General features: G+C 42.2%; 1 protein-coding gene across 4 annotated transcripts in view; it reads right to left on the reverse strand.

Moving 5' to 3' along the window:
* The window catches only part of ERC2 (ELKS/RAB6-interacting/CAST family member 2), a 954807-nt gene that overhangs the window by 189280 nt on the left and 748722 nt on the right, over positions 1-16805 (reverse strand). For all 4 annotated transcript variants that reach the window (XM_082414434.1, XM_082414435.1, XM_082414436.1 and 1 more), the window contains one exon: positions 13279-13413. In XM_082414434.1, the coding sequence (XP_082270560.1) occupies positions 13279-13413 (135 nt within the window). The remainder of the gene's footprint in view (positions 1-13278; positions 13414-16805) is intronic.

Raw genomic sequence — 16805 nt, forward strand, 5'->3', positions numbered from 1 at the left:
GTCTAGCAACCCCTTGTAATTCAATGCAGAATGTTGTAGGTATGTGTGTAAGTATATATCTCTGGATGGAGGTCCTAGCCTTCATTATAAGGTTCCTGACCCCCAAAGTCATGGCTACAGGAAAACTCCAGGCTCAGAGTCACAGAACAAAATAGAAGGTTTTCCCTAAAATGCAGCCCACAGCCCCTGCTGACTGCTTCTAAATGGCTGTAAAATCACTCTCCTTACAGAGCAGTTTATTTCATTTTGTATTTAAAACCCAACAGCATGTATAGATTCAGTTTGTTTTAAATCCATTCATAGATGATTTAAATTTTAAAAAAGAAGAAAGAAACAGGAAAGAAAGCCATTGCCACCAAAATCTACCACTATTTTCTTAACAGTGAAATGTGGTCTAATGCAAATCACTTTTAGCAAATTAAATATATTAAAAAGTGGTAATTAATTATGATTGAAGCAGACAGGAGTTGTAGCTCGAAAATATACACTGCCAATATCACTACTGTGCCTCGTCCACCATAGGAATAAAAAGGAGCTCCCAGATGTCGAGGGTTATTAAAAGCCAGATGTTGAGATCGACATCTTATATGCTGGTGAATAAAATAAAGAAATATGACAGTCCAATATAAACTTTGCTAACATTTAACATGGCAGAAATGTGGATAAATTCCTTCAGTGAACTCAGAATATTACGCATTTCTTTCAAGGTTTTAGTTTCTAAAGTTTAAAGTTTTTAAAAGAAAATAGAAAGGGAAGTGGTGGCCATTTCTGTTCTCTCTAATCTTCAAAGTTTAAACATGAATTGACCCTAATCACCAAGTGATCTGGGTCAGAGTGAGTGTCCGCTTGGGGAATAAAAAACAAAAATGCAGGAGCTAATCAGAGACGGAGCTCCAAGCATTTCCAAACGTTCGCAGCTGTTTGACTCCTGCACTGCCTGCATCTTTGTATGCAAATGTTAATTTCCTCAGCAACCTTACTGCACAGAAATGTAAATCTGGGGACCAAAAAATAAGAAACAGATAAATGTCACTTGATCCCTAAATTCATGCCAAGTTATTTAGAAATTCTTGGAGTTTTAAAATGTATCTATCAGGCCTGGGAGAGTCTGTTTCCTTCCCTTGTTTTTCTGTTTTCAAATCGACTTTGCAGTCGGGTTTCTGGATGTTGCCTGGTGTTTGCTCCCTTGTGTGTTCTCTGGGAGTGATTGCTATGCCAGGAGTTGCCAAAATATCTGGATGGGAAGAAAGCCTCTCTAGTCCATCCGTCATCCGCCTGCTTTTGTCCACAGCATCTGGGGATGGAACATCCAAGGTGGGCTGAAGCCCAGAGCATAGTGACCACAAAACACAGCAGATATTGACGAGGGGGGAGGCGTAACTATCAAATAAACTCAGGCTGTATCTATGGCTCCAGAGATGATATGAAGCCATGATGGAAATCCTGCAGTCCCAGATGCTGCGCTCTGATAGGGTTCTCTAAGTACTGAGATAAAACAAAATCCCTCACCGGATGGGCTGCTCATGGGACTATGTTGATGACAAGATCTAAGGGCAAAGTGACTGAGTCATCACTGACAAGACAGGAGACTTGCCATTGTGGGGGACATTTATTAGCCCCAGCAAAGAAGGTCTGGGAAGGAACTCCATAATATGACATGATAAACGGCCCAGTGTAAACCTTTAATTGGCCTTTATTTTGAAGTATTAGATATAGCCAGCAGGCAAGCCCTGGCCCATCACAGGATTTTTTTTTTTTTAAACATCTGCAATTTTCTTTGAGTTGATAGCTGGCTTTTTTCCTGAAATCAAAGCACTAGGTTCCTAATGGGGACCTTACTGTCACACTTGTCCTAGCTGGAAATGAGAATGAAATTATGGAAGCATCACTTTCAAATCAGCCTACTGCCTCTGTAAGAATTCAGCCAGCTGTCTCTGCCAGGAAGTTCAACCTGGCCTCCTTGTGGAAAACGCAGGGAGACTGTCCTGGTTACTTACAGGGTGTGGCGTGGACAGTCACCAGACCCACCCCTACTCCTACTACGGTTCATGGCTTCTCTGACACTTTCTGCAAACTTCAAGCCCCAGGACTCTGCAAACTTTGGCCACGCAAGCCACAAAAGCAGGACCATAGCGCGGGATTTATGATGTGCTCTGTGCCCAGGTTCGAGCAAAGCAACTCCTCTTGGCATTTCCAAACTGCAGGCTTGGCCAGAATTGGCAAAAGAAAGCATGTGTAAAGGAAAGCAGTGGGCGTGAACCTGGAAACGAGGGTATTGAGCCTCAAGCCTCGAGCCTTGTCAGTGCACTAATGTGTTTTCTCTCAGGGTCAAGTCCAAACCTTCCCTCTGGAAACCTCCCATTTGTGTCTTCCACTTCTCCTGCCTCCTAGAATGCTTAGCCCATAAATGGATGTCTCTGTTCAGGTGATAAGGTCAGGAATGGCTGTAAACTCTTACATGATTTGTATTTGTTACAGCCTGTGTGACCCATTTGCAGACAAGTTCTCCCAAAGAATAGAAAAGTCCTATCTAGATTCAGATACTTGCTTTGTGTTCTGTTTAAGTATAAATGTTAATTTATTTCTGACCTGGGCTAGAAATGAGCCAGGGGGTATTAGCACCAGCTCCAGGTTAGAGAGAGTGTGATGGCTTTCCAAGTTTCTTCACTAAGTCTCACCAAGACACAGTTATGGGGAGGCTCTTTGTGCAGACAGGGAAAGGCAGGCTCAGGGAGAAAGATGAGGTAGCTTGCTAAAGGACACCTGGCCAGGAGCTGTGGAGCCGGGATCAAATTTCAGTCTGTCTGACCACAAAGGTACACTGTCCTGACACGTGAACTTTGAAGCCACAGAAAGAAGCCTCATTCTGGCCCCAGAAAACATCCGATGGTTCTGCTTAGCTCAGCTCTGAAGTCCTTAGGACTTTGCACCGCCCTTTTGCAAGCTGTTGAAGGTCCTGGTTGGAGCTGGATGGTACAACTTAGGTGGGGTCTCTCTGGCTCTTGGAAGAAAGAGAACCTCACATGCACACAGCGGCTGTCCCTTACAGGGCATATCAGCAGCACCCCAGCAAATTTCAAGGTCCCTGAGGGAAAAGGCAGCACCTCCACTCCCTTCACACTGCCTCACAGCATATGTGGGAATTTAACATGTATTTTCAAATGAGTAAGTATATAAGGATCGGTCCTTGCTTTTCTGAATGACTCCACTCCACTGAGAGAGAAGGCTGCCTGGATTCCAGAGTTCCTTAGGGCTGCCAAGATCGCGTTTACTTGTTTCTCCCCAGAATGGTTCCGTCCCCTTCTCATTGTACTAGCGGCACTCCTGATTTATTCTTCTAACCTGAGCTGGAGAAAGCTGAACGCCACTGGCTAAGGGGCAACATGATGGGCGATATCCATGTTTTAAAAGACACATGGGGTTGTTTCTCAAGGGAGAGGCAGAGGCTGCAAGCCGGTGCAGCCTGGTTGGTTTTCAGCAAGTCCACCTCACAGGGACCCCCGAGGCAGGCAGCCATCTCAGTCTTCTTTGTGGGGCATTCTCCTTCACTTCTAATGTGGCATCTTTAGGCACTTTCTCAATTTTTTGGACTATCATTATAGGGTGACTTGAAGAAACTAGTTTTCTATTTCCTTCAAGCAAAAGTAATTCTGACAAACCAATCTCTAGTGCCTGGTGCCAGCTCTCCCAGCTGAAAGATACAAGATACCCAGCTGAAGATGGAAATGCTGGAAGGCTGTACTTTGGCCAACAATATTTTTTTGGAGCCCAAAGTCAACATCTGCTAAAAGCTGAGCCTCTGCCAGATAGCCATAAAAAAGGGGTGGGGTGGAGACAGGCTTTATTTTCACTCCCTCATCCATCAGTCATTAATGCTTGGCTTTGTTAAACAGAGTGAAAATTGTGTTTTTTTACACGATTCTAGTTCTGCTGTTTCCTGGCTAGTGGGCAACCAAATCCCCTAGCCTCTTGACTTTTCACTTCCTCAGTTGCCTCAAAAAGAAAATGGGATCAGAAGACCCTGACACTTCATAGGGTTGCTGTGTGAATTAAACTGGAGAATGTAAATTAAACTACCTTGTAGACATTACAGACATATACAATATAACTGGGCACACCATCCCTGTTGGTAGCATTTGATAGTTTGTCACTCACTATTATAACAAATTACTTGATACTGCCCTAAGACCACAGGCAAAAGGGTGTATGTAAAAAGGATCTGATAGTGTAAAATAACTATCCTTAGTTATTTTAACATCTCTGGGCTGTTCAAAGCTAGGGTTTATTCAGTTCATTAATATATAGATGCTGAAACAATTTTTAAAATGCTATTGTTCTATAAATAAGGTAGTTTTCAGAATCTGTGTGTGTGCAGTAATGTTTAAAGAATGTTTCCAGTTCTCTTTTCTGTGGTTTCCTATCTCCTGAGTGCTGCAAGTGCCTGGGGTATGGAAGACCAACACGGTCCTTATTACATCAGTTCAAGAAAAAAGGAGAGGCAACGGTGTTTAGCAATAGAAAATGGATTTCCCTGCTTCCAGACCTTTCAAGGTTGGCCACCCCCTTTCAAAGGGGGAGCTGAAGAGCTGCCTCTTAGACAAATGTGACTGGATTAAAGCAGCAAGTTGAAAAGGAATCAATGCTTCCATGTTGCCAAGATGAGTTACGTCTACAAGCTGGGGAGGGTAGACTGTGTCTGCAAAACCCCTGCTGACTCAAAAGATGCTGCAACAAATCTCTTAATGAAACCCTAATACTGCAAACAAGGTTTAAAACTAAGAGGAATCAGGGAAAGGGGAGAAAAACAGCTCTACCCAAAATAGAGTAAGACTGAAATCTTCAATGGGCTCAAATCTCCTTTAAGGAAAAATCCTTTTCTAAGAGGAAGATCCTGATGCATTAAGCAGCTCTGCCTTCTTCCCAGACATGAAGACCCTACCTGGCAGGGTTTATCAAATCGTGCCCTCATGTGCTTACATGTAAGGAATTAACATCACACCCAGATTAAAGAGCTCTGGCAATAACCTGCTCTTCTGCAAAGCCAGCTGCCTAAGGGCTGTAGCAGCCCCGCCCTGCTTCCTCTCCTGTGGCTGTAATGGTTGGGTGAGCACATAACTGCTAGGAGAGGAAGGAGCAGTTAAATACCTCCCTCAACAGTTCAGACACTTGTCCTCATTTCCTTCCTTACCTGTGGCCTCACACACAGCCATGACAGGGTCATTCCAGAGCTTCTGCTCTTAAACACAAGCAAACAAATAAACTGCCACCATTATTTCCCAATGGTGAGAAACCACATATTCCTCTGGTTTGTGTTTTAGTAGCTTTAGGGATTTTTGTTAGTCTTTGAGGGATAAAGAGAAAAACGACATCTGAGCTATCTTTCTACTTCATGTACTTAAAAAAAAATCTGTTGAGTTTTAAATACAGCATCTTCCAATCTACTTGTGATAAAAGGAGCATCAGAAAAGGGGCAAGTGAGCACAAGAAAAACAAATTGGCAATTATGTGTGCTGAAGGATGTTAACTAAACTTATTCTGGTAATCATTTCACAGTATAACCGTATAGCAAATCATTATGTTGTATAACTAAAATTAATACAATGGTAAAGGTCAATTATATTTTGATTTTTGAAAATTAATTTATTGTTTACAAAAAGAAAAGAGGCAAGTGGCTCACAAGATTTAGTTCAAAATGCATTCCAGGATATCTTTGACTCCAATTCTCAGAGGACTGGCCCAAGAGTGGGAACAGTTGAAATCCCTGAACCCTTATCCCATCCAATAAACATCAGCCCAACAAGAGGTTTCTTCATGGGTTTTTGAATTTGAAGGCTTCATCCCTACTTGAAGCCAAAACCCAAAGGCTTCTTCCAAGAGGTGGTCCATGAAATTAGATTTGCAATGCAAAAAACCTCTATCGTCTCTTGTTCAGTCAAGCTTCAGACATACTAGCTTGGATGGGAAACTGATATTAAAACCCTAAGACATGTAACTTTTCTTATTAGGTTACTGTCATGGGGAACAAAAATTTTTTTGTTTGTTCTGAAACTATAGTAAGTTCTGATATGTGGTAGTTAATTTTTCTTCTATGTAGGAAACATGAAAATGTATTTACACATACATACATATATGTATATACAATGTATATTCAAACACGCACTCAGGGGAAGTTAGGGAGAGAAATTTCTAGTTAAACATGATCTTGAGAAATTCTTCCATATGTGGAAAAGTCCTCAGTTCGTCTGACATATAGCTATACATACATATATACACACAGGACACTATGTATACATTTATCCCACATTCATTTAACCTCAAAACATAAAATAAATTCTTTTTTTTTCCTTCCCTAAGCAAAAGCTAGGAATAACAACTCTATATACAGAATCCATCTTCTGGGGGGCAATGGAGCAAGTTAAACCCCTCGTCTGTTTGTTAGAATTCAAAGGGCTGCACTTTGGCTAATCTGTTGGTGAAAGTGCAAGGAAAACAGGGCATCAATCACAGAATCCCAACCAGCATTTCACAAAGAGGGCAAGTGGGGAATCCCAGGGCCTTGAGTTGGCTTTCTGAGAAGTAACAGGGCCCAGGGAGGAACTGCTGTGACTTCTTCCTTCTCTGGGTGGACAGTGAGACTCCACCAACTCCTGTTAACCAAACATAAAATTCAAGGCCCTGGGAGGCAGAGGAAGAGGAAGAAGAGAAAAGCAGGGGGGTGGGTGCGGTTACAAGACAGATCTGGGGCCAAGAAACACATGGGGCTTGGAAATGTCACCTGCCTCCAACCACACCTCCATGAGGACCTGATGGCTGGAAGTTCCCCTCCTATGCGAATGCTCTGCAGGACACTGACTAATTCAATCTGGGAGCTCAGGAGTATGCAGCATGGACAGAGGTGGGAAGGAGAGAGAGCAGGAACCTTGTTTTTATTTTCGGAACTAACTCTACCTTATGGTTTTTTTTGCCTGAAAGAAGAGGGTAGAGGGGACATGTTTTGAGACCAGAAATCTCAAAACCAACGTGGCGAGCGTTGCAGCTGCTTTGAAGAGAGCACAGGTGCAGTCAGCATGGCGAGAATCACTGGGATAATTTCATTATATCTTAAAATACGATCTGTATATCTGTCTCATGACCACTAGTTTGAAAAGAAAGCCAAAGCTAGGTCTGGGTTCTCTAGTGAACAAGTTATTTGATGGCTTATGGGAAAATAACATGTGTCTCAAGCAGAATTCTATAGGAATTTTCAGCAGAAAATGGAAGTGGACATTCAGTGCTCTGAAATGTGTCCAGTGGTACAAACTCATGTTTCAGCTGAGAGCCAACACATGCTGGGACCACACAGTAAACAGGAGCAACAGAGAATGGACCAAAGGTCACTATTTACATCTGCAGGCAGATTCTGGAAATTGCCAAGTGGAGTGGGTAATATTTAGGATTAGGGCAATCAAATTTCTAGGAATAGATTAGCAGAGTGGACACCCTAAAGCTGAGGATGCAAAATAGAAAACCCAGCTTCTGCCACAATAAGGTCACTATCTGAAAGTACTCCAATCGCCCTGGCTGATCTGATGGCAGCCCTGGGCCAAGTGAAGCATCCTCTACTTTGCTCTGGGGGCCTGACCTGTCCCAGGCCTTGTGTGTACAGAGGCTCATGAATGAGTAAGCAACAGAATGTGGATCCTGGAAATCCACTGCCAAGGGCCCGCTGTAACCTAGAGCAATTCCCCTCCTTCCCTGTGCCAGGCTCTCTACTCCTTGAGGATCTCACTCTGGTGACTCGAGGGCAGTGGGAGAGTCATAAGAAGCCACATTTTCACTGGCACAGTGACAGCAGGAATAGAGAAGAGTAAAGGGCAAGGGGAAATGGGGGAGAATGAAATGAATGGTCACAAACAGAAGAATGGAAATAATGTCGATGAAGGCTGGGGCAAATGGGAAGAGAACTGATGGGATGACATTTTAATTCAAATTTGGAAAATAAATCAAAATAAGAGAAAATTTGCTACAGTTGGACAGGAAAGGGAAAACACACATTTGCATTCTAGAGGAAATCGATATTGTAGCCATGCAACCATATTTAATACATGTGGTTGCATAAATATATCCATACTGACATCCAAGGAGGTTTGCCCACAGGGTACAGCACTCAGAGACTCAGGCCCTGCTCTTGGGCCTGTTGATTTTCAGGTGTGCGACTATGAAAAATTAACAGCCTCTCTAAGCTCCAGTGTCTTTATCTGTACAATGGGGATACTCCCATCTGCCCTATTTCCCAAAGGTACTACGAGAACAACTCATTCAACAGACATTTATCAAGTGCCTACTGTGGGCCAGACAGGTGTGACTGTGCTCTGCAATATGTAACCAGGAGTATGAATATGACATAAGATACGACCCCAAATTTCCTTAATCAATTTAATAAGTCTTATGCCTCCATGCTCCTGGACTCCGCAGCCCTCCTTTAGAAGTAAGATTTCTATAAGTAAAATGTGAAATTTCAATTTCAATTGGGATCTGAAAGTCTTCAAGGTGCTCAAAATGCCTTGATCTTTCCAACCCCTGTGAGTGAGAATTTCCATTCAAAGAAAGAGGGAGACAGAGGAGAGGGAAGCTCTAGGCTTGGAAAGTGGCCATATATTCTGGGGTTTCCAGTCCAAAAAGAATGTTTACGTTTTTGCCAGTTAGGCCCCCACAAATTAGAATCAGAACGGCAGATGCTTTACCAAACAGAGGTGCATTTTGCACACAAAAAAGCAGTACGATCCAGGTCCTTAAAGACCCAACATCCGACTCAAGACCCAAGGACAGAAGTGTGAGTCCTGGAAGCCAAAGGGCAGTCTGAACAAGCCTGGCATTTTGAGTTGGCTGAAGTGTGGTGTTCACCCTGATGCCATACTTTTCTTATCCATGGGGGTGTTAGTCCATACCTGGGAGCCACTGGAAGGAGATTAATGAAATATGACTATAAAAAGCATACGATGCCTAGAAAAATAAGTAAAAACTCTTGGCATCATGGTAAGACAAGGAAAGATGCTACTTAAAGAAAATGACAGAGAGTGACAATGACAGGTACAGAGGGCATTTAGGAGAAGTTGCGTTTCCACTGAGCTTTTCTAAAATCAGTCAGACTCGGTAACTTCAATAAAATAAAATCACTAATGAGTCTCCAGCATGTACTATTTATTCTTTGGTCTTAATTATTTCTCAAAGCTCACCAGTAGCTTGTGTCATGGGAAATATTTGTTGTCTGCCTCTGTGCCCGCTTCTTGGTTTGAAGAATTTCCTAAGGCATTACTGGTGTTTCTCTGAATGTTCTGCTTGAACATATTCAATGACTGTGGCTATCCTGGGGGTCATAGGCCACCAAACATTAACTGTTCCTTTCTTGGGTAGGGGGTCTAGGCTGTTGGACTGCCACACCCCACTGACTTCTCTTACATGTTCTCCATATTCTCTTCCCCTTATGACACTCATTTTTTATCTCTGAAGAGCCATGTATTTATGATTATTCTCATTTTCCTGGGTCTTCATTCTTGTAATGGCTCCCTTAATTCCAATCTATTGATTTTTGTGGTGGGATAACTCATTCTCAGATGTTAGAGTCTGAAAAAAAGTTATCCTAAGAAATGAACACTCTCATTTTCTGCTATGCAAAGCATAAGGAAAATTTGCCTCAAGACTTCACCTTCTGGTGAAAAACACTGGTGGAAACTGGGTCAGCCCTGTTTTAAACTGGGTAGTCTCTTTCTTCACCTGATACTCTGAGAACAGTATTTCTCAGAGCACAGATGTTACTAGAAAAGAAGAAGAAGAAAAAAGATTCCATGATCAAATAAATCTGGGAAACGCTGGGTTAAATAAAATTGGAGAGCTTTCTTTCTTATATGGCTTTATAGATCCTTTGATCTGTTAATTGTACCAAGACTCTCCAAGATCGTGTTATAATACACAGCACTTTCCCAAAATTCTTTGCCCACCAAATCTTTATTTCAAGACTTTCCTCATGGGACTAATGTTCCAAACGTTACTTTGGGAAATCCCAGTCTAGACTTATAACCCTTGGATTCAGTTTCTCCCAAGAAAGCAAAATCATAGTAAAGGAGAGAGGGATAGGCAAGAAATGGAAAAAGAATCTAACTCTGCAAGTACCTGGCAATACTTAAATTGAATTTCCTAAGGAAAAATGAGTTTCTCTGGAAAAGTAGAAAAGTGGCTGATTTTTTATATTTCTTCATTTTTACATGTATCTGACCTCTTAATAAAGCTCAAAAGGCAATGTCAACATTTTGTAGCCCCTCTTCTAGAAGATATAGTTGGTCAGCCTCATGGCCACGGAAGGTCAGGGCTGGAAGATTCATGGGAAGGGAATCAGGAATCCCTGGAAGAGACCTTTCCCCTTTAAGTCAGTTCAATTAACATCAAGAGTGTTTAGTTTAAATCTCATCCAAATCAATCCGTTATTCAGACTCTAATGTTGTCACATACTGAGATAAAGCTGTCACTTTCTCCGAAGAAGTAGTTCCACTCCATACATATTAGTATATATACTTACACAATTATGTGTAGCTTTTGCAATCAACTGGGAAAGACTTCCCAGCTGTTCAATAACTGTTACAGTCTGGGACTTACTTAGATTTATAACAGTGCACATATTGATAGATGAGTTGGTGAATATGAATCTCAAAATCCTGTATAGGGGAAGGCATCACTGTCCAAGACCTGGGATACCTAGTCAGAAAGGGCAACCAGCCCAGGGGATCTTGCCATCTCCATCATTGGAGTCAACCTATTCCTACCAGGGCTCCTAACTTAAGCCTCCTTCTCTGATTGAAAAAGTGCACCAAGGGAACTTTACAGCCTAGCTGACTCCAGTTTAAAACCACAAAGCTATCCTTCTGATTAAAGGTATTTCACTTTCACAGTGAACCCCACTGCAGTTCCTAAGTCATGGGCCCCCTAATTAAGTTATAACTACCTGTTATCTGTCTTGTTCTGATTGACAACATCCTGAACAGAACTGAATGAGACATCAGACCTTTGCTCTAAACCAGACAGCAAACCCCTTGAATACAGGGGTATTACCCATCATCCTCTTCCCCAAGCCCAGCAAAGTGGCCGGCATGGAACATGTGCTCCAAGTATCGGGTGAATGAGCAAAGACCCAGCAGCAGGACTCTAGTCAGTTGAGGACGCCCCGCTCTCAGGGCCTGGAGGTTTCATCTGTAGAAGAGGATGAGGCTCTCTGCCTCTATGTTCATGGCTTGCTTACATAGTTACTGAGACGGAGAATGTGAAAGCGGAGGGTCATCACCACCTTCCTAACGGCGCCAATGAGAAATGTGTACCAGAGGTCCTGACCACGTATGTTAGTCAGACATTCCTCAAGGAATGCTAATTCTTCTGTGGAGGGCACCACCCCTGAGCAATTATTTCTGCCCCATGACAACCTCTAGTGTCTGTAGACAAACTTAAGAGGGTCAACCAAACAGGCAAGTACCCTAGTCTAATAATTAAAGATCTCTGGAAAGGTATCCGGAGACTAACTTTTGTAAAAAATATCATTCACAAGGAAGGTAAATTTGAACTGGTGCTGTGTTTCTAGCAGGACACATTAGTGTATGTGTCTCCGTGATGAAACAAGACGGTTATCTCAGCAGGTGCTCGTGCAAACCACTTCCCCAATTTGCTTCCAAACCTTCTTTCCGTCCCTATAGTGCTCTCTGTTCCTGTTTCTCTGGGGGAAATTCCAGGGTGGCCTTCTAGCACCCATAAAGCCTTACACTTACACCTCATGGCAGAAGGTCAAGGAGCAAAGGGCAGGGATCAAGAGTGAGAATGAATTAGTTAGCAGGATGCCAGGTATACTGCGGCAGGTGAGTGTGGGGAGGTGGTGGTGGTTGTGAGGGATGAGAACTGAATAAATAAAAACAAATCAGACCCAAACCACAGACATACGAGATAATGACATAAAGTTAATCTCTCTCTCCATTTTGCTGATCTCCAAACTGAGAACCATTTTTGAGAGATAATGACATAAACTGGTGCCTTTCTGCACTTGGCTTCAGAAACTAAGATGTCCTGTGTGGACATCTTCTCCAGGGTTGAGGTCTCCGAGGGCAAATGTTTCCCAGTACAAGGATAGGGCCAAGCTGGGGGCGAGGAGCCCTCCGACTGGAGCTACCTCACTGCACAGCTCCAGGGGATATATTTTATGTTGTGTACTATATAAATGGTGCCCCCTGGAGTTGTACTACTGGGAAAACACCTTGGAGACTTGGAATCTTAACTTCTCCTATGGGATGGAGTGACATGAGGTAAAAAGGAAACAGAGCCACCTGAAAAAAAAATTTTAGGAGTACAATAAGCACCCCTTCCTCCAACAAACAGGTAAACCCATCCTCACACAGGTAATTCAAATAAACCCTTCCCTCGCATATTTAGAAATATAGAACAAAGGCATTCACATTTACCCAGATGATTCCATTCTATTACCTATGACCCCATCCCTCTTAAAATTTATTGTATAAGTTAAACTACTTTTAAAAAAAGGTCATAGTACAATAAAGGAGGAATTACTGTCAATATTGACTATATTATCCTGCTAGTTTGCATTTAATTTCATAATTTCCACAAAATTTACCTTCAAGAGTTTTAATGCTAAACATAAATAGTTTTTGCATGTGGTGGGTGAATGTGAATATCGTTGAAAACCACAAGAGGGCTGTGTTTTTGTCAATCCATCTCTTCACTTCTTTACTTAGTTAAGGGAGAAGATAGGGTCCAAATCAAATAAACTGGACCCCTTGACTTCACTGGCTAAAATGCAAGCAAAACTGATTTCTTTTCATGTTGTTTTACCCCACTTTTAATTTGCATCACTAAGGAATTTTCTAGGACTGTCCTCACCAAACTCAAGGCTTCTCTGATTGCCAAGCTCATGGAAACAAAATGCTTTCTCTTAAAACTCTGAAAGAGACATTCCAGAGTAAGCCACCATTAGATACTGAGCCAGCAACAGACTACATATCTATGAAAGAAGAAAGGAGAGGAGGAAAGAAAATGCATAACATAAACAAGAACAGACAAAACCTTAAAGAGGAAGGAGAAAGGAAAACATTTAGATTCCCTGAGTGATGGAAATAAATACCAAAGCTATTAGTTTCAGTTCAAAGAACGTATCACTTTATGCTGTTTATTATTTCTTGAGGATTATTTATTTTATCTTAAAATATCCAAAGGGTAAAAGGGGTCTTGGAGGTAAGCGGCAATGAAACTGACCTGGTCAGGAGAGGGCCTGTGATTGGAATGTTGCGACCTCCCAGGAGATCGGTGGTGGTGGTGATGGTGGTGGTGGTGGTAGTGGTGGTGGTCCTCATCATAGCTGTCCGCCATCAGCTTCATTCTGTTCTGGGTCTGCACAGAACAAAAACCAGGGAAGATTCCATCAGGAGCTAGAACACCAGCCAAAGAGACTCAGGGCATAATTACAGCACCTATAGGGCTCCCTTTGTTCCTTTTTTAGGAACAGTTCTCATTTTTAGTTACATTGAAACTTAACAAAGAATGCACCATGCCATGAGCTTTGGCGAAAGAGGTTTTGTCACATCCTTGAAGCCACTATGTTGCTGGATCTCCATTCAGAGACATAAGTGTACTTCCCCCATGAGATTTAAAAGGCAATAAATGGACACATACGAAAGTGCTTTGTTTTATGTTATCAAGCGATCACAGAGATCCGGAGTAAGCCTGCAATCACATACTGTCAATGGTCACATCCTACACCCTAGAGCAAGCAAGAGAGGGAAGCCCTGGATGACAAGGTGGAAAAGGCCTGGATGGAGACAGAGAACGACAGACAAACAGTGGCCTTGCAAGACAAGGCAGAGAAATCCACTTAAAAGCTGCCAAATGCAAAAATACTGATGGGGATGGTTTGTTACCATGATGACTTCTAGGGAAAGGGCACTCTATGGACATTTTAACTGATATTGTTCTTGGAAGAAATTAAGCAAAGAAAAGAGAAGTTGATGGAAAAGAGCTTTACTCCCTGTTATGTTTGTCACATGAGACAACTAGGTGTCATAGTTAAACCCCAAGGGCCATAGAATTGTACTGTTTTATTATGTGGGGCAAGAAAGAGACCAACGATCAATCGACCTAACAGGGTCACAGAATCTAGAAAACTGCCTAAAGACCATGGAAAAAGGCAGATAAAGATATCCAGCTCAGAAAGCCAGGAAATGTAGAGACGACGAGTGTGGGTTTGGAGATGAGGCCGTCTGGGGTCAAGTGTTGCCCCACCTCTTTGCTGGTTACGTGGTCTCCTGAGAGTTAACTATTTCTAGGCCCCAGTTTCCTCAACTTCAAAATGGGAGCAATAGTACCCCCTTCCCTGGGGTTGTTCTAAGGAGAAAATGATACGATGGACTTCAAGTCAGTCCAGGATCTGGCACATAATGGGCTTGAAATAAAAGTCATGCTACTATTACTATTATTGTTGCCGTTGTTTACTGGAAGACACTTCTCCTTCTTAATACATGTTGTTGCCTTTGCCTGTGACACCTCCCCCAGCCACCTTCCCTTGCCTCTAACTTCTGCGTCTGGCCTTTTCCTGACCCCACCCTTGAGAGCAGGTGACGTGTGCCTCCTGCTTACCACCCCTCTCCAACCACCGATTTATCTGTCCATTTGTCAGTAAACTTGAGGCTGTTTCTTTCATCTGCCTCTCTCCAGAATCTAACACAGGGCCAAATAGATGTAGATAACATTATGCATGCTGTTGCAAACAGTGACTGAAAGAAAGAAGGGGCCATAATTTTGAGCGATGCTGCCGTTCTAGAGGCGAGCTGCATGACTATCCTTAGCCAGGGAAGGTCACTAAGAGTTGAGGACATCTCATGAGTTGCCATAACAATACCACTGGTGGCTCATGACACCAAGCCATCAGCACTTTAAGACAGCTGGAAGTCAGAGGCTGGCAGAGCCTCCAGCCAGTTGGAATTTTACTATGTAATATAAATAATACTCTGATAATAATTCTGGACCTAGCAGTCTACTCTTATAGTATTTTTCATGTATGATCTAACTTAACCTCAAAACTTTCCTGGGAGGAATTATTACTATCTTCATTTATAGCTAGGAAATCAAGGCATAGATTTCAGCCCCCAGAGTCTCTTTCTTGACATAGAACATGGAGATTTTCCGGGCCTTCCAATTCTCAATCGCTAGGCTTTTCTCTTAGCCGTGTTGCTAGCAAAAAAAGGCAAACAGCCGAACAGGTAGAAATAGCCTTCTCATAAATGCTTCAGTTCTGTTAAGTTTTGGAAACACCTCACATCGCAATTCTATGTGACAGAGGATGTCTCATGATTTACTCACTCCATTTTTTAAAAATGTGTACGGTATTTGAAAGGCCCCAGAGTGGACGTAAAAACATGCATGTGTATGGATAAAAACAATAAAAGTAGAGGGAAAGAGCCACCTAAAAATCTAATTAAAAAATCTCAGGCAACCTTTGGCAGCTGATAGCATTTCCATCCTTCACTTGTCCACTTAAAGTGTCAGAAGACCCAACGGACAAGTTACATCTTGTGAGAAAGAGCAGGTCAGTGGAGCTGTTGCCGACCAAGTGCTGAGATTCCCCTAACCGGGAATCTCTTGTACACGAGATTGTGAAATTCAGCGTTTACACCTAAAATTCCAGTAGTGTCAGGAGCCTATACTTTTGAACTCATGAACTAATAAATCTGGAATTGTTTCTTCTAATAGAATTCTGAAAGTCTGAAGGGAGCTGTAAGATCTGCTATGGTCAAGAAGGAAGGGACTCGCCCAAGAATGAATGATGAAGCCTAAATGAACAAATAATAACTCTGCTATTGTAAACATCATAATGCCCTTATCCTTTGGGGAAGCTCCTGTGATTTTATGAGATTATTTTCTTACCAGCGACAAGCTTAAAGTTCCCTACCTTTGAACTGTATCCCATAAAAGAATGTACAAGCTAAACAAGATGCTATATGCAGTCCTAAATGTGTCTGCTGAAATGAGGTGTTGGAGAATAGGCATGTCATGGGATAAAGACTGTAAATGAATGATGTCATCTTTCCAATTTGGTGCTGAAATATAAATAAACCATGTTGTTCATGTGAATACCAGATCTGGGGGAAATGTACACAGAGCAATTGTGAGCGGAAGAGGCTTCTTTTGATTAGTCTGGGCTGGAAGAGAAGAGTGTGAAATGGAGATGAAAAATGAGAGTTTAGCCTGATATTTTAGACCATTTTTATTTATCTCGCTTGTAGCACGTCCCCTAAACTATGACCGACTTCTTACAGGCTGGTTGCTAGTTTTCCCTTCCGTAGAAAAGTTTGGCCAATCCTGCCCATTTAATTGTCAAATTGGAAATGGATCTCTTAAAAAATTTTTTCATTCTACACTACCTATCCTCATCTCCACCCAATTATATTCGTTTCCTAACACACCAAGAATGGTCTAGAAGGATAGGAAGCCATGAATAACATTCCCTAAAGGTGGATGGAAGAAAAACTGCAGAAAATTTTAAGAAGGATTGGAACAAGGATACTATTTGCTCAAATATTTCCAGACATGTTTACCAGGTGATGGTTCACATCCCTGTAGCCATCAGATAGATATACAAGGTGCCCACCACAAAGCCTTAGACAGCAAATCCTCTGGGCAGTCATAACTGAAATCCCAGGAAAGCTAATATGGAGTTGGAACTAGATAGCTTTCCACAGCTCTGCACTTGGCAACTCATGGCCTCATTTAGTAATTCACTGAAGCCC

Source organism: Balaenoptera physalus, assembly GCF_965194825.1.
Source record: "Balaenoptera physalus genome assembly, chromosome: 11".
NCBI lineage: Eukaryota > Metazoa > Chordata > Mammalia > Artiodactyla > Balaenopteridae > Balaenoptera > Balaenoptera physalus.